This window comes from Prorops nasuta, unplaced genomic scaffold, assembly GCF_024137725.1.
Source record: "Prorops nasuta isolate Cenicafe-Biocafe unplaced genomic scaffold, Cenicafe_Pnas_1.2 PNAS00247, whole genome shotgun sequence".
NCBI lineage: Eukaryota > Metazoa > Arthropoda > Insecta > Hymenoptera > Bethylidae > Prorops > Prorops nasuta.
The window spans coordinates 25,168-48,463 of NW_027117043.1; the positions used below are offsets into that span (position 1 = coordinate 25,168).

The 23,296-nt window shown below is 45.4% G+C and overlaps 1 protein-coding gene across 1 annotated transcript; it reads left to right on the forward strand.

Moving 5' to 3' along the window:
* Positions 1 to 1,168: 1,168 nt before the first annotated feature.
* On the forward strand, positions 1,169 to 23,291 carry LOC136785312 (cell adhesion molecule Dscam2-like; the record flags this gene model as incomplete). Its single annotated transcript, XM_066746347.1, has 22 exons — positions 1,169 to 1,242; positions 1,435 to 1,680; positions 1,725 to 1,858; positions 1,950 to 2,042; positions 2,462 to 2,809; positions 5,237 to 5,401; positions 7,959 to 8,105; positions 8,219 to 8,336; positions 10,626 to 10,787; positions 10,896 to 11,179; positions 13,880 to 14,024; positions 14,944 to 15,095; positions 15,192 to 15,464; positions 17,263 to 17,562; positions 20,832 to 20,951; positions 21,354 to 21,527; positions 21,675 to 21,825; positions 21,906 to 22,054; positions 22,170 to 22,301; positions 22,364 to 22,664; positions 22,759 to 22,937; positions 23,047 to 23,291. Coding segments are annotated over exons 1-22 (4,092 nt in total), but the record flags the coding sequence as incomplete, so codon positions are not given.
* Positions 23,292 to 23,296: the final 5 nt, after the last annotated feature.

The following is a 23,296-nucleotide window of genomic DNA, read 5'->3' on the forward strand; positions in this document are numbered from 1 at the left end:
AAATCGAACTAGGAATTCTGCCGGAAAACTTCTTACGACTGCTTGACAATCTTTTTACGCGTGTTACGCGCTCATTTTCCACTCCAGCCTCGCTGCACCGTATACACCCCAGAGGCAAATTAAATATCGTAAAACTCCAGCGAGTAAGAATAAACTATTCTTCTTTTTTTTTTCAGTCATAATTTCTAGCGCACTTTTTCATACCCCCATAAGCTTTTAATTGATAGTTCCATTTTATCCATTCCTTCATTAGCCAATCCAGCAGCATTTAAGTTTTAACCTCACTTTTCTAATTTCACCTTGGTCCACTCCATAAAAGAATAATTCTGTATTCTTTATTAAAACGTTCGTAATAGTCGCTCGTGCAGCTTTTACAGTTATTAATGCCTAAGAGTAATATAAATTGGCCGATATAAGGTTTAACGCAGGCGTACGTTTTATTATAGCTATATATATATATATATATATATATATATAGTGGAAGCAAGTATCGTGCGCGAGTCTCGAATGGTCGTACGCACTCCAAGTTAAAACAAACAGGTATTCTATATAGAGGTACACATATACAGGGACATGGCCATTCTAGATGTTTTAACGAAGCGTCGCCGGCGGAGAGACTAGGATCGTTTTACATTTAATTATTTATTGGCCTCTCCGGAGCGAGAGACACTTTCCGGACGAATTGCAAACTGCCGGTGTCTTGGTCATGATTTATGGGGGATTTCGCTTAAACGAGCGCTCGTCTAAGCATTCGTTACGCCGTTTATCTCGCAGTTCTTAATTAAATAGCGTAATTGATGAAAATGAGTTTCTTGCCGGACGAGAGGGCCTCGAAATTCGAGGAAGAAGCGCAGGCAAATGGGAGTAGCGGCCCGCGGAATTAGTAATTAAGTGCTCGAGACAATTCCAAGCTGCGTGACGGTCTCTGCTCTGTAATTGCCGGACAGCGTCACGCCGCGTTCTACTGGGATTCAATTCTCTCCACCCTCCTCCCCCCCCCCCCTCTCTCTTATTCCTACAACTATATACTCGGATTTGCATACTTTGCCTTTTGTATATGCGACGCGCCACACTGCGATCCGACATATTACGAAATTCGGACGTGGCGCCACGCGAATGTTTCGTCCGCTGAACAATAAGTTGCACAGCTCCCACGAATACCCTTAACATGCATTTATGCCCTTCCACGAAATTGCTCCCAGGAGGAATGGCACGAGAGGACGACCCATCGTTCATTGGAACGTTCGTTAAAAACCGATGATATTATTCTCGAGGATTTTCGATGCTCCGAAGGCGCGTAATAAAAATACACTTCGATCCTCATCCCCCTCTGCAGAAAATTCTTTCGAGACTCCTTTAGGGGTCCAGCTCCGCTCCGCAAACTCGTTATTTACTATTCATACTCGACTCTTTCAACAATTACCCTTGTAACAGTATAGTTCATCTCGATCCCTTCAACTTGAATTTTTCTCCAAAAATTCACTCGCAACGCCGGAGAGCACGCCTCCCCCACAATTTTATGCTAATTACTCGCAGGATTAGCTTTTCTATTTCGACAGGTGCTTCTTCTTTATGCAGTTTGCTCGCTATGCTAATTAATTACACGGGAGCTAATAGGCAAAGAGGAGGGAGCTCGCTTATGCTGGAATCTCACAAAAATAACCACGGCCCCAAAACTGGGTGGAGTATAATTTTTAATTAAAGGTAAACAAAGGGATGAACAGGGGAGAAAATCTTTTTACGCAGAGTGATAAAGAAAAGGCGATATTTATACATTGTAATGAAAATGTCGAGAGGAAAATGTTGAAATACGAGATATATCCTGCTCCCTGTCGTTATGATTATACACCGTGCAGAAGCAGGCTTAGCTTTGCAATTAGGCTCGGAGGGTGCTAATTATCGACAGATTTAATGAAATTCTCCATATTGATTTCCGTTTGGCGATGCAGTTTCCAATTACGAAACTGAGAGGTCGGAACATGCGGGCTATCGTTTTTCTGCCGGTCGTCGCTCGGAGAATTTAACTGCACCCTCGCGACTAAGTGTGTGTGTGTGTGTGCGAGGATCGAAGTTATTAACCTCAAGTGCCATACCGAGCGATATAGGCTCGCGTTGGAGTATCTTCTTCTCTGCTTACCTGCTTGCACGTTTCTCTCTCTCTATATATATATATATATATATACACATTTCATATATATCACCTCTCTACACACTCGCATGCGCCGACTGGTGCTCTCTAGCGTCCGATCAAAGCGTTACATTCTAGTGTCTATATATATATATAACCTTCGTTCCGCGACAATTTTCCTCCGTTGAAAACCATTTTCATACCCCAACCCCCCCCCCCCCCTCATCCCTCTTTACTCTCAACGCTTTTAACAAGCGATCCACCGACGTTACGTAGGATGCAGGATTTTTCCAGAGAATTCTCTCGAAGCAAAGTGATCCGTTTGCGTTTCAGGCGCCGTGGCTGTGACGTCAGCGGGTAGCCATGGATTCGACGCGCACCTGCGAGGACCCAGCTTCATCATCGAGCCACCGTCAAGGGTGGAGTTTTCAAATTCGAGCGGAGCCTGGCTGGACTGCACGGCTGCCGGAAGTCCAGCGGCCAGCATCGACTGGTCGACGGTCGACGGACATCCGGTGAACGATATACCGGGTGTACGGAGCGTGCTCAGGAACGGAACGTTGGTCCTCTTGCCGTTTCCAGCGGCAGCCTACAGACAGGACGTGCACAGCTCCGCTTACAGGTGCATCGCCAGCAACTCCGTTGGCAGGGTCCTCAGCAGGGACGTTCAAGTCAGAGCAGGTTAGTCCCCTCACCCCATTTATATATATATATATATATATATATATGAATAATAATAACAAGTACCATAGCACACATTTAAAGCTTGCGCGTCGATGCACGTGGAGCTTACCCACGTACTCGCCCTATTGATTCCACCGGGATTACGTCTGCAGGTATTTTGCATATGAGTACCGCGAACCATGCAGATACGCGCGAATGTTTCCTAATAAACCTCGCGTTCACGCATCCAAAGCCGAATAGCCGCTAAATTCAACTCTGACCTTTGTCATTTTCAATAAGACACGCTCTCTCTCGACTCTCTTTACAAAAGTGTGCTGACCGAACATTTTTGCTAATTGGAAAATCGATCGTTCGTTTCGTTAAAAGGGAATATATTAATGCACTGTTCTTTATCGACACGGTTGCAACGGTCAGGATAAATTCGACGCTCGTTCAATTATTCTCCTTCGTATATTTATATATATATGGGATTTGAATAATTCATAAGAACAATCAGGTGTGTACAGTTGCAAGTATATATACAGCAGGTCGATGACAATGTAACACATATATAGTACATCAGTCGGCTTAGGATAGCCGGGGCTATAACAGTACTAATAAGCTTTCGTATATATATATAATTCCACGTTATTCGTATAAAAGCGTCGCTTTATAGGTTTAGGATCTGTATATATATATACATGCGTGTGTGTGTGTGGTGATGGGGAAGGTGAAAATCAGAGGCTGAGGGAAAGCCTTGGCACGAGGTTGGTTCCAAGCCAACGCGGAATCTCCGGGTTTCTCTCGCATCGCAGTGACGAGCTTACAGAGAGACCGCTGTAATTACCCCTTTAAAAGAAAGGGGAAAAAAAGAAACGCAATCTGAATGCAAATCCATGGCAGGTTCGAGCCGACGCCGACGCTTTCAGGATTGCCATGCAACTAGCCTGGCGCGCGCGCGAGTGCGGCTATAAACTTCTGCCTTGGACGTGTGACCGTTAATTAAAACTTTGCTTTTCAGTTTCGCTTGGACGAAAGAAATTTCCATTCGTCCCTTATTGCCGATTCCAATGCTCCCTTATAATAGAGTAATTTTTCTTCTCAGTGAAACTCTCGACTAGGAGGAATGGCCATTTTATTGAAAATCTTATTTCCCTCGTAGAAGAATACCGCTTATCTCTCGTATTATTTTTATGATGCGAACCGAAGGACGATGGAACGCTAGGTATTCGCCTCGTGCAGTATACATATATATATATATAGTATATATAGTCGCGAGGCAAATGAACAATTTCGTAATTTTAATCGCTTATGACTCGGACTTTTCCGAGCAGGCGAAAGAACAATAAGCAAGCAGGAAAATTGCTTTTAAAGGGAAGTCTGAAGCTTGTAAAAGCATTTGGCGCGGAGTGACTTGGCAAATGAGTTCCGTGACAATCTTCTGGTCTACGATAGTGTCTGGTGGGCATAATAATTTCGTTTTGTTGCTCGCCGAGCGAGGAATAGGAAAAGGTTGAGTCCGTGGGAATATACAGGAGGGAGGAGGAAGCTTCCCAACGTCGTCGACGGCAGCTGGCCATCGTCCTTGGAATTTCGACGTAAATAAAATCTCTGAAACAACTTCGTGTGAGAGGATGGTGTGTGTGTGTGTGTGTGTAAGGTGCTGTCGGCTGGGATCGAGGATGGTGGAGGAAAAAAGGTAAGTATAGGGGGGGGGGGGGGATGAAACGATGAAGAGAAGGACGTAGATATATATACATGTATAGAGAGAGAGAGAGAGAGAGAGAGAGCGAGTTAAGTGGAAAGAGAGATGGAGAGGGAAGGTGGCGAAGGAAAACAAAAAGGACGCCAAGAAAAACGAGCGTGGCAGACGTCGAGGACGAGAAGCGTTCGTTACGGACGCGTCTAGTCTCACGCCTCGGCGCGTCCCGCAACGCCAACATCAAAGTCGAGATTCACTCGCTCGACGAATAACGACGTGACATCCGAGCACATTCAACCCTCCATATTCGAATTCCCCTTAAACTACCACCAACGCACGTACACACCCGTCTCCACAACGCTCGGCGCGTTGACCGAAAAGAAAATGTTCTTCGTTATAACTTTTGGCTATTATCCCCCCTCCCAACCCCAAAAAACAAATCCCTATACGAGACTGGTTCATTGTTATTTCGCTGCTCCGTTCATATGGCGGAAACGCGCACGAATAACACAATAATATTGTATCGGGTGAAAAATGATTTTCCTGCCAGCGTTTGGCGATATTTAATGTTTAATTACGAGTTCCGATTGAAAAGTAAATATTGAATATCGATTAAAATTGTCTGTTTTACCAGCTGGGCTTTCGCGTTCCATCGTAGAATATTTATATGCGTGCATGAATGGGAGAACATTTCTCTCTTCTCTTTTTGTCCTTGATTTTAAAGGAAGGAACGAATGTTTCAGTGGTGGCGCAAGCTTACAACGTCGACGTGGAGGTAATCGGAGGTGCCAGCAGAGGTTGTACCGCAGTGCTGAGATGCGTCGTTCCTAGTTTCGTGAAGGATCTGGTGCGAGTGGTCTCCTGGCTGCAGGAGCCATCATTCTACATTTATCCCTCGTTGCAAGGAGGTAATAAGAAGCCCCGACACTTGCTCGCTCGCTCGCTGCTTATGAAATTCTTCGGGCACCTTCCTCAGGAACCTATATATATATATATATATATATATATATATATATAATCCCAGCGGCTTTCTCCTCGGCCTTTTGAAAAATTCCTCGCTGGCAAATTCCTCCCGCTGCCTCTCCACTTAAAATACTAATTCAACCAAATTTCCCCCTCTCCACTCTTTTTCCATCCCGCGTATACCCTCTTGAAAGATTTAGCTTTTCATCCCCCAGTGGGCAATACCAATTGTATCTTTCGTTTTTCTCTTTCAAATAAGGATTTGGGTAACAGGCGCAATAGGAAAAGCAAGAATTATTTGCCGGCGATGTTGGCACAGACTGTTGGGCTGGGTGTACAGTGTGGGAGGGGTAGAGGGGAGGGGGTGGGGGGAGTAGGGAGTGGCACGAAGTATTATGGCAGTTGCCCATTGCTTACCGGGACTAAAATTTAATATCCGGCAGCGATGTAGCCAGCCTCCCAGACTGAAATTTAATATCCACAATAATCCTACATCACCTTCCACTGGTGGTGGAAGCCCAGATTAGCGAGGACATTGACCTTATGACACGCTGACTCGTTAGCAGCCTCGGAAATTAATCCTATTAAACTTTGACGTTATTTTCATCGAAAGAACCACCTCGAGGATCGTCCTGACACAATTTCCCTTATTAGCTCAATACCGTTTGCTTTAAAGCCCCTGGATAATCGTTTACATCACCCATACACATATATATACACATAGCTGACGGTGTATATAATTGATCGGTCGGTTCCTCGCGCAGCGCGCGTTCGCGTTGCATGTTTAAAAATTGCAAATCTATAGAGCGCAACGTTACAGGGGATATTGGTCGATTCGAGGCTGACGATGATTTAAATATAAAGAGGAACGGGACAATTAGCAAGTGCCGTTGGTTATCGCGAGGGAGAAACCGCAAAAATAAATAATTAGTTTTGCCGGTTGCATGCGCCAAAAAGCGAAATGCGAGCGAGGCAGGGGAGAAGCTCGGGTTCAATCGTACATACGCGCTGAACTTGCGCAATTGCAGGGAAATGGAGGAAAAACAAAGGAAAGTTATTCATCTCGCGGCGGAGTTGGAAGGAAATGTGTATGCCAGTTGGAGGCTGTCCAAGACACTATTGTCGCTAGCTCACTAGCGGCGCGCTGCACCACCAGTGATATTCCCCCGAAAGCCAAGCAGCGGCAGCTGTCGTAACTTTTATATCGCCCCGATAAAAAACAAGAGAAGAAAAAAGCGTAACGAAGCTAACGCCCACTCCTCCATTATACCTTACAATCGAAGACGTCAATCGCTTTTATCATTTAATGCGCCTCGTAACCGTAAAATCGAATAAAACTTCCCATAGGTATACAGGCCCTTTAAAATTCGCCATTCGAGGAGCACCGGGACGCCTATATAGATATACCTTTGTTTCTCATGCGAAATTCATAAAAACCTCGAGAAACAATTGCTTGCACGGAAAAAACGCCAATGCATCCGCGAGTTTCCCTCTCGCGGTGCAATTCGCTGCAGCTTGATGAAAAACTCGAATCGAAAAGCTTATTCTCCATAGAATTTTATATTATTTTCCTTTTTGGATATATTTTACGGAAACGCCGATCGCTTGACGGGGGAGACAAATATTTCTCCCTTTTCCTTCAACACTATTTCTTTATATATTTATATATATATATATATATATATACACATATACACCGTATAATATACAGGGTAGGTTGTAATAAAAGATAGGTCAGCCGTTGATTAGATATTTTGCATGCAGGAAATACCAGAGTGCGAATAATTCGATGCAGGTATCCTTGGTGAGAATGTAGGGGTACGGCATCTGCGTTGAATGGAGGTGAGCGTGCTACTATATAGGCCTTGTCGAGTGTAATACTCGACGTGTATGGCCTATTCGACGTACATGACCCGATACGACAATCGCCATTTAGAGCCATCGCTTACTCGGGACACCCTCATCTAACCAACGATGTCTAGAACGCCTATATATAATCCACTCATCACCAACCAGCCTGCACAGACCCTGTCCCCGATAAATTCAACTTCTTCTCTGTATATATATATATATATGTATATGTATGTATAAACACGCTCGAAACTGCAACAATCTAAAACTATTCCTATATATATATATACACACAGCTGCACGTCGCATCGTGCAAATAATTTTATACAGCACGAAAGCGATGTATAGTGAAAAGTATAAAAGCATCGATAGAATTGTTAATGTTGCTGCTATGCCAATTAAAAAACTACACATTCGTATGAAACTTGGATTCATACACACATACATATATATATATATATATATATATATATATTTGTGGTATAGGATATATACCACTGGTTCATATCCCGATCCATGTCCGATTATTTTTAACTATTATATGGATATTATTCGATGAACAACGCGCGATTCCCAATTTGGTTATTCCTCGTAGAATATAAAAGAATACTTGTATTATATCTAAAATTGTTTTCGATTGTGCTCAAACAGATGGAAAATTCCACTTGCTGCCTACCGGAGAGCTTCTGGTGCACAGTTTAGAATTCAGCGACCAAATTCACGGATACAGGTGTAGAACGATGCATAGACTAACGCGACAAGTAGTAGTAAGCTCAATGGCAAATATTAGGATATCAGGTAAATTGACTGGCAGAATAGATTAAATTATTTTGCACGATTCTGTCTCGCGCTTCGTTTCGGGCAAAATTTCATAGTTTCATTCACCGTTTGAAATAAATTTCTAATGCTAGATCACAGAGGGGTGATGCCACCTGTAATCCTGGAGCATTCGGGAGTTATTTACGTGGGTCAGGACGAGTCGACGTCGTTGGTGTGCGTGGCGCAAGCTTGTCCAGCTCCCGAGTATCGGTAAGTAGTACGAGTCAATGTTGTGTCAGACAAGTGCGTTTCGTTCGATATTGAATAATCGGACAGCGTCGAGTGGGTGGAGCGAAGAAAACTTAAAGTCTCGCGCTCTTCAGGGTTTGATTATTCGGGTCGTGAGAGTGTCAATTAGAAGTCTGGTTTGCGCGCGTACGACGATTAATCCCGTACAAAGTTATGACACTGCTGATGGGAGAGGAAATTGACTGCTCGGGATAAAAGTTGAATCGAAGCGTAATTGCGGCTGCAGGAGCTGAGGATAATTAAAAAGGAAGCTTGAGGAGATTGGAAAGAGTGGTGGATATGATGATTGATAAGCGAGTGGAATGGGATAAAAAGAAATTGCAGTGCACACTATGTATATATATAGGAAGAAAGCGGAACGATCGCTCTAAAAGCATTTGGGGGGAAAAACTCTATGAGCTATTTGGGGAAGATTGATGCGACGAAGCGCGGGCAAGTAGAAGCAACAGGAATTAGTCAGACATGCCAAGAATCAAGAAACCGCGTTGATTAAAAGCGAGAAAGGGATGAGATAGCGCGGAGCCAAGGCGTTGATTTCTCGTGGAAATTGCGTGTTTAAGAAAATCAGGGAAGAAGGACGAAATTATAAACGTCCTGTATATCCGCGTGGAGAGAATCGTCGAGATGGATAAAGAGTGTCGCGCGAGGGGTGTATACAGCAGGTGTATATAAAAATGCTTGGGAAACATCTGGCGAGGGATGTAAGGAGAGAGAGAGAGAGAGAGAGAAAATGCAGATGGTGAGATTGAAAAAGGTTATAAGTGGATGGGGGAGGGTGAAGTGAGACGTGGGTGCTGGGAAGATGAAGAAAACTAGAAGGACGCAATTGGAAGCTTGGCTTGTCACGAAGGTCTAGGAGAAAGAGAGTAGCACTTTGCTCGCTGTTCCGGCATTCTCTCGCAAAGAATTACTATTGGTCCCTGGACGCAAAGCGGATAGAAGTGGGACAAAAAGAAATGGAAGAAAGAGGATTGGTGGGAGGGGGTAAAAAGAGGATAGATAGAGACGCGACTTTGATCGAGCAAAAGTGGGAGCACTCGATCGTGAAACCTCGAGCGTATAGGTACAATCGGAAGCGAGCAATCCTGCAAGATCCCTCTCTCGCTGCACCCGCAATACCCCCCCCCCCCTTCCCAAGTCGAACAACCTTCGTCTAGCTCTCCTACGTCCAACCATTTCCCACCGACCTACGCATTCCTTCACTCGTTCCCCTGCGCGCGTATGCTCGTGCCCACCGCCGCCATCGGAAATCTCTACCGCAATGAAAATTTATTGGCAATATCGAATCGTGCACCACACGCGATATCGTTCGGATATCAAACTGACAAATTTATTCGGATTACCTGCAGAAATCTGCTAGGAATCAACTCTAAATTCTGCTGGTTCATGGACGTTACGGTACCGAGGTCCGTGTACATGTACTTGTATATATAGAGAGTTGCAACTGTATCACGAGAAAATCGTAACAGCAATAATACAGCGAATGGACAAGAGGAGTAATAGCGTGTAGGTTATTATTCGATCGAGGAAAGTTTGAATTTAGACGTATTTTGGATATATAAAGGAAGCTGCAGCGTTAACTTTCGACTGGATCTCTCGACTGAATGGCGAGTTAACTTTTCGTGGAAACTTTGGCGCGGAGTGAAATTCCCCACGGATCGAGGTCCATTACGTACTTTACAGACTGGATGGCGGAGAGGGGAGCTGCAGGGTAGCGCGGGCGGGATAAATGGGACTGACGAGGGGAACGAGATGGAGGAAATGAGGAGAGGAGGGGGGGGGGGTGGTGGTTAGGGTCGAAGGTAGGTGGGACGATCGAAAACTGTCAGTGTCAACTCGCAGGAAGAAGGAAAGCAATGGAGGATCCTGAGGGATAAAAGTGGCAGTATATGCGACTCGGCAACGTTTCTAGGTCGACGTAGTCGAAAAGCCTGCGAAATTGAACCACCGCCACCTCCCCCTGCACGATCCCCTTGGTATCCTCCGCAGGCTACCCAGAGATTGCTCGCCTTTCCCCTTTTCGATGAAAAATTATTCACGACTCGACCATCGAGAGGACTTTGACTCGTCGCTCCGCACCTACCTTCACTAATTTCGCGCGACAGCTTATTTCAGCCGACACGAGGCTCCCGCACCGAAAGACTCCATCTCTGGCAAGGCGGAAATTGCCAAAAGCGCTCGCTTTAACCAACTCTGTAGATACTATGTATATACATATAAAAGTGTAAAGTGTCCGTTTTCTCGTTGAAGATGGTACGCGCAAACCGGTGCGGAGCCGATGTTGGTGCTTTCCGGGCCCAGGACCAGATTGCTCGGCTCCGTCCTGTCCGTAGAGGCAGTTACCTTGGAGGATAGTGGGATATATCGTTGCTCGGCTTCTAATCCTGGCGGAGAAGCTAGCGCTGAGATTAGGTAAGTTTCTTGTCACGAGGAAGAAGGGAGGGGGAGAAACTTGTTTTATATAGATATTTTGGCAATTGCGCGCATTGTGTATAAGACACGAGAGTTTGAATGTTTCAGATTGGTCGTAACTGCACCATTGCACGTGGAAGTAACTCCGACGCTTTTGAGCGTGCATTTGGGAGGAAACGCGGAATTCCGTTGCGAAGTTGGGACGCATCCCCAAGCCGGTTCCCACTTCATAACGTGGTACAAGGACGGTCGGCAACTTCCGGGCACGGGACGGCAATCGGAAATGTTGCGGCTCAACGGAATCGGTAGGGAGGACCGCGGAATGTATCAGTGCATCGTCAGAAGATCGGAAGGCGACACGGCGCAAGCCTCGGCGGAGCTGCAGCTGGGAGGTCAGTCTCTCCGACTATTCGCTCTGCAAACTCGCAATTATTCATCGACCGTCTCTCCCCCCTCCCCCCTCCTCCACCCTTCTCATCCTCTATTATATATACTTGCACTAGTCGCTGCACGATTGTTACACACCGATAGAGGAACGAAGATGCGAGTTTTACCTAAACCGGAAATACCACTCCTTTTTTTCCTCTCCCTTTTTCCACCGAGCGAATGAAGCAGTTTCTTCGAGTGTAATTTATTAGAGGATAGCAGACGTCGCTCGTAAAGGTTAAAGTGCATCGAAGGTAAATGCATTAGAGTCCAGGCGATAGAGTTAAATGCAACTCGATTACCTATCAAGGCCTCCGACTATCCGAAGAGCTTTGAAGTTGGCAGAGCTTCTTTCCCTCCATATCATCCGTCTTGTCATTGGCCGCTGCTTCTTGCGCCAGCCTGCACCAAAGTACTTTATTACATTTTATTTCTCAGACTACGTTTGCCTTCAACGTTTCGCATTTCTCATTTTTCCCATAAAGCAAACGAATCTTTCAAATTGATCGTAGAACAATTTGCTGTTTCAATTATCGTTCCTCCGCATATTTTCTTCCTATTGCACAGCAATACTTTCATCCGTATTGTCTTGATTTTAAAATTTCACTCCGACTTTTCTTGCATTATTTCTTTTTCTTCTTTCAATTTGCGTCTCGTTTGAGAGTGGCAGTGGCCTATATATATCTAGTCCAGCCATCTGTAGGTTTTGCATGAAAGAGAGAGGCGCGTAGGGGGTGGGGATGGTAGCGATGGTAGTGGTAGGAGAGGAGCGCGGACAGAAGAGGAGGAGGATGAGATACCCTTTGAAACAACAATGAAGTTAGCGTCTCTCACTCGTCAGCGTCGGTAATGCACGGAATTCACGTCAAAGGGAATTCGAGCGAGTAGCTCGATAGGACAGCGGGAGATAGAGAGGCAGATGGAGCTATCGGTTCCCAGCAATTTCAGTCGCTGGAGTGACAAGGATCCCTAAAGGAGTGGACGTGGAAAGAGGATAGTTGGAAACGGCGGCGAAGCGCGAAAGGGACGGAGAGAAAGGAATACGTCGGGTGCCCGAGCTACGAGCGGGCTAAAACCGACCAAAAACGGCATCTCTTGCGCTCCCCGCCACCCCCTCCACCCCCTCCCTCTCCTCCAACACTGGTATACACTGCAGGAAACGCCGACCAAACTGTGGCCCAAATTCGCTCAAGACCTCTCCCCCCACTCTCCGCATCTCCCCACGGAATTTCTCAACCATTTTCCCCGAAACTCCAAATTAAACGCGAACGGCTCGAAAATCCTTTTCTCCACTTGTTCCTTCGTGGAGGGAAGCTCGCGCGATATATTTCATCGATTCCAATTCGATCCAGCCTGTGCACGCGTCTCTCGAATACACATATATTTTCAATAATTCACACTCACCTTGCTGCAAATAGAGCGAGACAAATTAACGGGACGCAGAGTGAAATCTGACTGGCCAACCTTGGTAATTGCGATAGCAGCTTATATGATTAAGAAGTTTCAAAAGCTTAGTTTGCTTGAAATCCAAACTAGGAAGCAAGATTAAGACCAAGTATAATAGCGAGTACTGCCACAAAGGTAGATACGCTAAAGGGACTTTTAGTTGCTACTTGAAATCCACTTTGCTAAATCTGCTTTCGACGACGTTTTAAAAGTTTGATTTTTAAGAAAGTGCTACGAGCGTTTAATGGCACAAATGCGGTGTTATCGTGTGTCCGTGATACGGAATCAAGACGTTAATGGCTCTTTTTCGCCAAATAATTCGATATACACGCACTATCGTCGTGATAACGCGTGTGTATGAAAAGCTTCATAAATTGCAGTACGAACACCCAGCAATTACAAGCATATATATATATATATATATATATATATCTCTAGAGCATATAGCAGCGAGATAGTTATAGGCGAGCACGCGTTAAAAGTAAAGAGTATTGATAGGGAGGCAGCGATAATTTGTAATAGAAAGCGAAAAAGGACTAGCAAGGCGATGCCGTAGAAACTCTTTTATCGGAAACCGCTCAGACGTTATCTAGACGAGGTTCATCAATTTTTGCACGGTTGCCCGAGCTCGATCTACGACAGACTTCTCCCATTCAACAGCGCTCTTCCCTCCCTCATCCTCTCCCTTCTCATCAACCTTCTCAGCTTCTACTATTTCACCACCAACCCTCCTCTTACTCCTTCCTAGTCAACCCTCGTACTCTATAGGCTTGCTGCTTTGACGAGGCTCGTTGAAACTCCCCCCCCCCCTCCCCCCCCCCCCGCCTCGATCCACTCTTTTAACGACGACGACGACGACGACGACGACGACGAAATCGACACTTTTAATTACAAGCGAAGAATCCGTCCAACGTCATCCTCGCAATAACTCTTCGATTTAGAGACTCTCGATACGACAGATATCCCCTTTATAGCCCTGCCACGCCTCGTCATTACGTCCGGAGGTTTTCCATCCAGTCTCTCCGTTCTCCCTACGGCCCTTTTCCCCTCCCCTCAACGCGCGCCAGCTCTCACAGCCATTTCAAAAAATCTATCCGAATATAACGCGCGCGAGAGAGAGAGAGAGAGCTGGAAATATCGCGCGCTTATACATGCATGTGCCATTAAACCACATTCCAATTCTTTTACGGGGTGGATTTGAATAGAGTCTCTTGTTTCAGATGCGCCACCGATTCTCCTCTACTCGTTCATCGAGCAGACTCTCCAACCTGGGCCTGCGGTGTCTTTAAAATGCTCCGCCGCTGGAAATCCCACGCCTCAAGTTACCTGGGCTTTGGACGGATTTCCTCTTCCCACCAACGGAAGGTACTCAACTTCTTCTCGCTATGTTCCGGACAGTTTACGTCGGAAGGAATCAGTATTTTCCTCGCGTGGAAAAAGAAAGCATACTCCGCCCCCCCCCCCCCCCCCATTCCCTACTTGAAACGAGCCAATTAAAAGTAGAATCTTACGCGACGGAGATAAATTCCACCGCTCATTCCCGTCGTTTGGTTTTTTAATTTCGAGAGCGAGCACGCACAGGAGCCCTTCTATCTTTTTCATTACAGTCTCTATTTTGTTCTCCTCCGGTATAATTCTCGCTTAATTCGAGGCGCTCCGCGCGCGGCGACTGAAACGAAACGCGCGTTCGGCAGTGGAAGCAGCGATATCGACGAGGCAATTTCAATTTGAGTCGGACAAGAGGGAGGGGGTAGTAGGGACATTTATTACGTCAGCTGACACGAGGACCGCCGCGGGTGACGCGACGTTATGCGAGACGCGACGCAGTTTAACGACTGATCGACATAAAAGACAAGCGAGCGACGATTCTTCCGGCAAGCGCTTTATCGACGCGTTTCCTCCAGCTTCAGCCCCAGTTACCGTTTCAACTTTCCTTCCCACCCCAACGCGATCGACGATCAGCCAAGACAAATTCTTTACGAGCGCGTAAAACCCTCGCAATTTTTCCTACCACGCTTCACTTGCGAAATCTACCTTGATCTTGAAAGGATAGTTGCTCCACTATATATATATATATATATATATATATATACGCTCTCTCATGATAAATTTCATCGTTTCCCTTATCATCGCTTTTATCGTCAAAGTGATTTATTTATCCTCTCCACCATTCATCCTTTCAACTCGAACAGTGTCCAGTGCCACTGTTAACGATTTTTCCTCTACCAGCTTTCTCCTCCCTCGCTTTTCTTCTTTTTCACAAAACAAGCGTCTCTCCTTCCAGGTTCGTCATAGGCCAGTACGTGACGGTTCACGGTGACGTAATCTCGCACGTGAACATCAGTCATGTAATGGTCGAGGATGGAGGGGAATATTCGTGCAACGCGGAGAATCGTGCCGGGAAGGTTACGCACTCTGCCAGGCTCAATGTTTATGGTAAAATTAATCGTTTCTTCAGGGTTTTTCTTTGCATAAATTATTGTATATCGGAGGAGAGATTACTAATGGCGGATTGTGACGCTTCGACAACAGGTTTACCGTTCATTCGATTAATTCCGAAAGTCACCGCAGTGGCAGGGGAAACGCTCCGGTTGAAATGTCCAGTGGCCGGATATCCGATCGAGGAGATCAAGTGGGAGAGGGCGAATCGCGAACTACCGGACGATCTGCGACAAAAGGTGCTCTCGGACGGAACGCTGGTGATCAGCAGCGTGCAGAAGACCGGGGACGCGGGTGTGTACACCTGCTGGGCTCGCAACAAGCAAGGTCACAGCGCCAGGAGATCCGGGGACGTAGCAGTCATCGGTAAGAACTCCAATTTTCCTCATGCAAGGGTACCTTGAAAATTGTCGCAGGAATCGCGAAGAAGAGATCTTCGGGATGGCGAGAAACCAAGAAGCGTATATATTTATAAACTCGAGGGAAGATTGTGTTGCGTAAAAGAGGAGGAGGAGGAGGAGGAGGACGAAGAAGAAGACGATGAAGAGAACGGAAGGAAGAAGGATGAAGAGTCCCGGTGTTGGATCATCCCGAGGGCCTCGATGCCCCGCTGATCCCCTATAGCCTTGCTCACGTGCTCTCTCTTGTATTGTATATTTCAGTTCCTCCCAAAATTAGCCCGTTCACGGCAGATCGCGACCTGCATCTTGGCGAACGAACGACCTTGACTTGTTCCGTGACGAGGGGTGATTTACCCCTGTCCATCTCATGGTTGAAGGACGGCCGGTCGATGGGCCCGAGCGAGCGCGTCACAGTCACCAATGTGGACCAGTTCAATAGCATACTGATGATTGAAAGTTTATCTCCAGATCACAACGGCAACTACTCGTGTGTGGCCCGTAATCTGGCCGCTGAGGTATCACACACGCAGCGGCTTGTGGTCCATGGTAATCCTCCTCTAGGCCCCAACAATCTTTGCCCAACGACCACCTGCCCGCCCGACTCGTGTGTGCAATTCTGCGTGAATGTGCCTGCAGCCAATCCCGCTCTCGGGTCACGACCTCCGGAGTACCGTCTCGGGAACGATCGCTCAAACTTGGGATCGAGGGTCGATGAACCCAAAGTATATACGTTATCGACGTATGAAAATATAAGTAGTACGAACGACGAGATCTCCGACGCGTGGCCCGGGGGACCAGGAACGCCTTCACCTGGGCACGTAGAGACCCCTGGTGACTTGTACGCAATGACGGGCCACGCTTAGCGCGGACCCTCCTCTTGCACGATGCCCATTCACCTCTATCAATCTCCGAATCTCTCCTGTCAAACGTCATCCGGCTCGATTTTTTCTCGCCTTCCCCCTTCTCTCTCTCTCTCTCTCTCTCTATGGACTTGCATCTCACCAAATTTTCCATCGAAGAAAGCACGCTATACAAAGCTCCACCAAGCACGTTATACGATACTTCAATCATTTCTAAATACTCTTCGATGGAAAGCACTGCGCACGTCGATCCTCGAGTCGCTCGACACGATGCAGGTGCCGAATGTCCGGACCGAAAGGTTAAACGATCCAACGACCAAAGGGAGAGGGGGGGGGGGGGGAAGGAGAAGGCAATTTCGCTATTGGAAAAATTCGTGCTGGAGCAGAATGCTCGCTCTTGCGTTAAAAAGTGTGACAGTGTGAGTGTGCGATGCTAAATAAGTGTACAAGGTGTAAAATATATAAGGGCGGCGCGGGTACAGGTCCGTGGCGGGGCCACCCTCTCTCTCCTCTACATTGCTACTATACTGCCTCTATTGTACATACTCTACATATATATATAAATCTATACATATATATAAATTGACGTACTACTGTCTATAAAAAAAAATATATATATATAAACTATCTTTAAGGATCGAAAGATTATACGTGTAAAAGTTTCGATGTACGCGTGCCGGTCGAGCGATCGATCGTTCAAACGCATGCACAGATTTCCTAATTATATATATACACGTAAAGAATTAATTATCCAAGCGTCGTGGAAGATTTTGGTCGTTTGGATCCGTCGAAAGGAAACGTTTGCACGTATACATGGAATTATCTACAAGGTTCTTGCGTTTTTGGTGCCATCTTTTTCTTGCTCTCACGTATGGTTCTTTCTTCTCTCTTGACCTTTTCCAGTACCCCCTATTATTGAGCCATTTACCTTCCAAGAGGGACTTTCCGAGGGGATGCGGACGCGGACGGTGTGCGGGGTCGCGGCGGGCGACCCACCCTTGACAATCTCCTGGCTGAAAGACGGCCAAAATCCCTTTCCCCTGCCGCCCCACCTCGCCTCCGTCACCAACGTCTCCCTCCTCGATTCCTATTCCAGCATCCTACGCTTCACCAACCTCACCGCCGAGCACTCCGGCGATTATACCTGCGTCGCCGCGAACCCCGCAGCCGAGGTCAGGTACACGGCCAAGCTACAGGTAAAAGGTAACTAGATGATCGACAACCCTTCTCCGAAATTCCACACATTCGCACCCTCGCCTCCGCTCGATCTCGACGATACTCGCTCCACTCTCCTTTCGTATTCCGTTTCTCGTCTCGCGCCACGCGCACTCCTTGTCCTTTTCTCAATTTATTCCGACGATTAACACTCGGATCGCGTTAACTTTTACGCGAAAGAAACTATGTGTGTACAAGATAATTGCTCGTGGTGATAATCCCGTCAACTCGATCGTCGTTGTAAAGAAAAATGGGCGAAACTTTGAATAATTTTGTCGATGGAAAAATTCCTAAGATTTGAAATAATTGAATGGATGATCACCGACACGGATATTAATTCAGAGGGAATAGCGGAAAGATTGATGATTCGTCGAGATCGATTCCTCTCATGGTTCTCACCGTCTTCTCCCCCCGATCGATCCATAAAATCAGTATATCCCGTAAAATATTGATTATCCCGACCAATTGACACGCCACGCTTAAGATCAGCTCCTGCGTCATCATTGCAATATCATCAGCGTTGTTCTCGCTCTCCCGCTAGAATCCAAAAACGGTGATTCGAGGAAAAAGTTGAGAGATTTAATGGAAGAGGAGTCGATGAGTTATCGAAAAATCACACCGAGGAAGGATCGTGCGGGACCGCGAGTCACCGTCATCATCATCGTCATCGTTTGGTTTCCCTGACCTAGAATAGATCCTCGTCTAAAAATCCGGATGAATTTCCTATACCCCCCAGACACAGTGTGTATTACATTTGCGTTGCTTTGGCTCTCTGGGAATGCGTCGGTATCTCGTGGACCCCCGAGGTTTGCTTGACTTGACCGAATCATAAGGTAACAGTTTGCACCTTTTCCTTATTTTACTCGTTACTCTCTATCGCTCTCTCGCTCTGTCTCTCTCTCTCTCTCTCTCTCTCTCTATCTACTTTTCCAACTCTGTATTATTGTTCACCTGGCCTGTGTGAACCTATATATATATGTATAAATAAATCACTCGATCGAGCAGCCAAATTTTATTTCGCATGCACTAAAGTATCTCTCTCTCTCTCTTCAACTTTTCGCTATCAGTATACTTCGTACTCGTCTCCTTCTTTTTTTCACACCGCCTATAAGTACATTTTCAACTTATTACAAATCTCTGTGTGTATCTGTGTGTACAAATATTATGTGTGTGTCTACAATTAACTGTATCTAGTCGTTTTTTTATGCCTACTTGTATTTACGCTCGATTTTCTGTATTTATACAGATTTCACACGATTATTATTATTATTATTATTAATATTATTATTAATATTATTCTTGTATCATATACGTATCACCCGAGTGCAAGCACACACGCCACCCCCGTTGACGAATCTTCGTAGACACCCTCCCCCTCCCCCATTGCTCTAGCTTGCATATATGCCCTGGTTCGTTCAAAAGAAACATTTTAAATTCTGCATGTTTATTCAACACTCTCTCTATCTCTCTTTTTCGCTATATTTCTCGATCACTGAAAACACCTCTCTTTCTCTATTTATCGCTCACTGTTTTTCTCTCTAACTCACACCCCTTTTTATATTTTCTTCCAAATAGCCAACCGAGTTGTGTGCAGTCGCTTGAATTTTTTAGTTAAAACTGGGATAACGACGAGGATGAGAAGGTTTATAAGATGATGAAAAAACGTTAAAAATTGAAGATTAGTGTGTATACTCGGTTGGATATTATTTCTTGTTACTAAAGTAGGCAAGTAGTACGTATATATTATTATTAATTAATTAATTGTATTTATCGAAACTAGTCGTTAGATTTGGGTATTTATATATTATCTATATGTATATATGCGTTATAGATTATTCGCCTCTCTCCATCGTTATATACATCCTTCGGCACTTGGCCGAGTAGCTTTCCCTCCCTCCCCCTCCCACATTTATTACTCGCTGTATCACAGTCAAAATACCATCGCTCGCCTTTCTTACAAGAGTTCTACTTGTTCACGCTACCTTCTACTACAAGTATACTCACTCATTATTCACCTTTCTCACCTATACTTCTCCTCGAACCCTTCTGTATTTCTCTCTCTCTCTCTCTTTCTCTATATATCTTTTACAGTATTATATACGTATAGTATACAAGCACATAAACATACGCCGCATATATATATATATATATATACAGAATGACACGTTGTCGCGCACGCGAGAGCGCAGATATTTTGCCGTCTTGTATAAGGTTGAAACTCCCACTCACAGTATCTCGCTTGTGCAGCGTTTTTTCACCACCGTAAGAGTAGAACCTGCCAACAGAACGACCTACGACTATCCAAAAAGAAAACGAGACCATTGAAATCTTTGGACCCACCGAGAAACACATTTCCTTCCCTCGCATCTTCTTTTTCTTCCTTCCACGATCCTTGGCAAGCTCTCCGAACTTTCGTTAACTTTCAGTTTAAAACTTTCGATGATTACGAAATGCCGCGTGGCGCCACGAAAACAACGAGCTCGGGGATGCTTAAATTAAGTACGTTTCGCCCGGAGATTCCTCTCCTGCTATAAGGGAAGCATCTTATAAAATTCCCCATGATTCTCGATATATGTGTATATAGCTATGAAGAAACGTGTTTCCAAGTTTCGCTTTGCCGTCGAGTCGAAAGTACGCAACTTCTGGAAATTCTTAGCCAAGCTTCTCATAAGTTCGAGGAAAAAGGAAATCTTTCAAAGTGGGCTCCATCGATTTACAAACCAAATGTCCACTTCACCCCATCAACGAACCTTCATTCACTTTCTCTTCGAATCTTTCTCTCTCTCTCTCTCTCTCTCTCTCTCTCTCTATCTCTATCTCAATCTCTTTGCCACTACTATATTTCTCTTTTGCTATCTCATTAAGTGATTCCTAACTTTGCTGTTATTATACAAAAAAAAGAAGAAAGAAAAAAGATAAAAGTATACAATTAGCGAAAATATAATTTGCAGGATGTACATAGCTCGAGCTTCGAATGTAAATATAATACATATTTGAGAGCGGCCTCGTCGACGGGATTTTATTCTATCATTCTTTCTATCTATACCTGTATATCCCCCACCCCCCCTCTCTTTCTCTCTTAATATTTTTTCACGTTTTTACGAAGCACCGCCGACGAGGACGAGCTTTCTATAATTTACCGCGTGCTTTCACAATTCGCGACGTACCTCTTTTTAAATCGCTAACAACCAGCAAAAGCTTATTCGCTATTGGCGAGGTCACCAGGCTAGTTTTAAAGCTAAACATTCTGTTCGCAGTACCACCTAGATGGATCGTTGAACCCACTGACGTCAGTGTCGAGAGAAACAGACACGTTTCCTTGCACTGTCAAGCCCAGGGTGTACCAACACCGACCATCGTTTGGAAAAAAGCTACCGGTGAGAAACTCAAATTCCAACTTTCCAAAGGAACAACATTAACTATTATAATAATATCATCATTTTATGAATATACTAGCCTCCTCGTTATTACTCCTTAATTAAAACCTTTATAAATGATGGAGTTTAATTGTTCGAATAGATAAGTTTTCATTTCTATAATATTGCTACAACGTTTATTGTTCGAACACCCGTATATTCGATGAATCTCCAAGAAACAATCGTATATATAAGTCATTGCAACTGTTCGACCAGTTAAATTAACAGTATCTCTTAACGAGTCTCGAAGAATACGTGTAATATTCCGTATGTAGGGGAGGGAGGCCAACTTGAGAGAAATTATGCAAATGGATTAAAAGTTGGAAAATTTCTTACCACGTTTCGTGGTTATTTTGAACGCAGGAAGCAAATCCGGAGAGTACGAGGAGTTGCGTGAAAGGACCTATACAAAAATTCTTAGCAATGGAACTTTGCTGCTGCAGCACGTGAAAGAAGACAGAGAAGGCTTTTACCTCTGTCAAGCTAGCAATGGAATCGGGACTGGTATAGGAAAAGTTGTACAGCTCAAAGTCAACTGTGAGTAATCATACATATAGATTCATAGAATACTTAGAAATTTTTAAAAACATGGAATCCTCGGTACCACCGATCGATGCTACATTTTTCTAATTACATTCTAATTGAAATTACAACCGTGGCTCTCATGGAATTTCCTGCACGCAGCTTCGCCATATTTCGCGGCCCCGTCTCGACTAGTCACCGTTAAAAAGGGAGACACGGCGACTCTCCATTGCGAGGTGCACGGGGACAAACCCGTAACAGTGACGTGGCTCAAAGGTGGAAAAATCGAGCTGAATCCATCTACGAATTACCGGTAAACGTTCGCGGTGGATGCACCAGAGAGGTGACAATCTAAAGGTGGATAAGAAAAATTAAAAGATTTCTCTCGTTCAGGGTGACGGTTAAGCAAGAAGTTACACCGGACGGTGTAGTAGCGCAGTTGCAAATTTCTTCGGCAGAGGCTTCCGACAGTGGTGCATATTTCTGTCAAGCGAGCAATCTTTACGGACGAGATCAACAATTGGTTCAACTCCTCGTGCAAGGTGATAGACTGCGGGCGAATTAACCGTCCTATCGATTCGATCTTGCAATTATTACCCTGTTACGCACCTCGGGATAATTCGGAAAATCACCGGAACTCTATGATTACGATTTCAGAGCCTCCTCAACCACCGAGTGGTCTCGAAACTGCAATGGTGGCTAGTCGCAGTATCAACGTGAAATGGCAGCACAAGTCTCAGGACACTAGCGAAGTTACCAAGTATATTCTTCAGTACAAAGAGGGCGAAGGTAAAATATGATGAAGATGTAACGCAGCTGATCCTCCACCTCTGCAATATATACAATTCCAGGTGGAATGTGGCAGCAGCAAGAATTTACGGGACCACCGCTTCCATACGCAGCGTTGATAGACGAGTTAAAGCCCGCGACGAGGTATGCCATTCGCGTGATAGCCGAAGGTCCAGCTGGCAGATCGAGTCCATCGGCCGAGTTGATAGTGAGGACCGAGCCACAGAGACCCGCGGGTCCACCGGTGAATTTAGCAGCGAGGCCCCTTTCCTCCTCGGAAATTCTGGTCACGTGGTCTCCACCTTTGCCAGAGCTTCGTCACGGTGACATTCAAGGCTTCAACGTCGGTTACAGAGAAACCAGGTGAGAAATCTACAAACGTTACGTTCCGTGTTAAAACTCTCATGAAAATTATACGAAAGCTTACCTCGATTGTGTTCCCGTAATTGGATTTTAGCTCTGGAAATCCGTCGTACAATTTCACCTCGGTCTCCGGCGATGGAGAGGAGGGCGGGGGCGAGTTGAGATTGAGCGGCCTCCGACCTTACACGAGATACACCATGGTGGTGCAAGCTTACAATCAAGTCGGTTCCGGACCCCTGTCTGAGCCACTGCTCACGCAGACCTTGGAAGACGGTAAGAGCGATGTGCGAGAATCGAAAATGCCGCGGGCTACGCGATTTCCTCCAGAAAGGAATATTGCATGTATCATCGAACGAAGGAATAATGGAAATGAATTTGGCAGTTCCCAGTATGCCGCCGGAGGACGTAAGATGCGCGGCGTTAACGTCGCAATCCTTGCAAGTTTCTTGGCAGCCTCCGGCGAATACCCATAGCAACGGCATCATTCAGGGATACAAATTGAATTACGAGCCAATCTTGGCGGACGTGTGGCGCAGCGTGGACGAAATGGAAATACGCAAGACAAGCGCCTTAACAACGGTCTTAACAGGATTGCGAAAATATACCAATTACACCATTCAAGTTTTGGCATT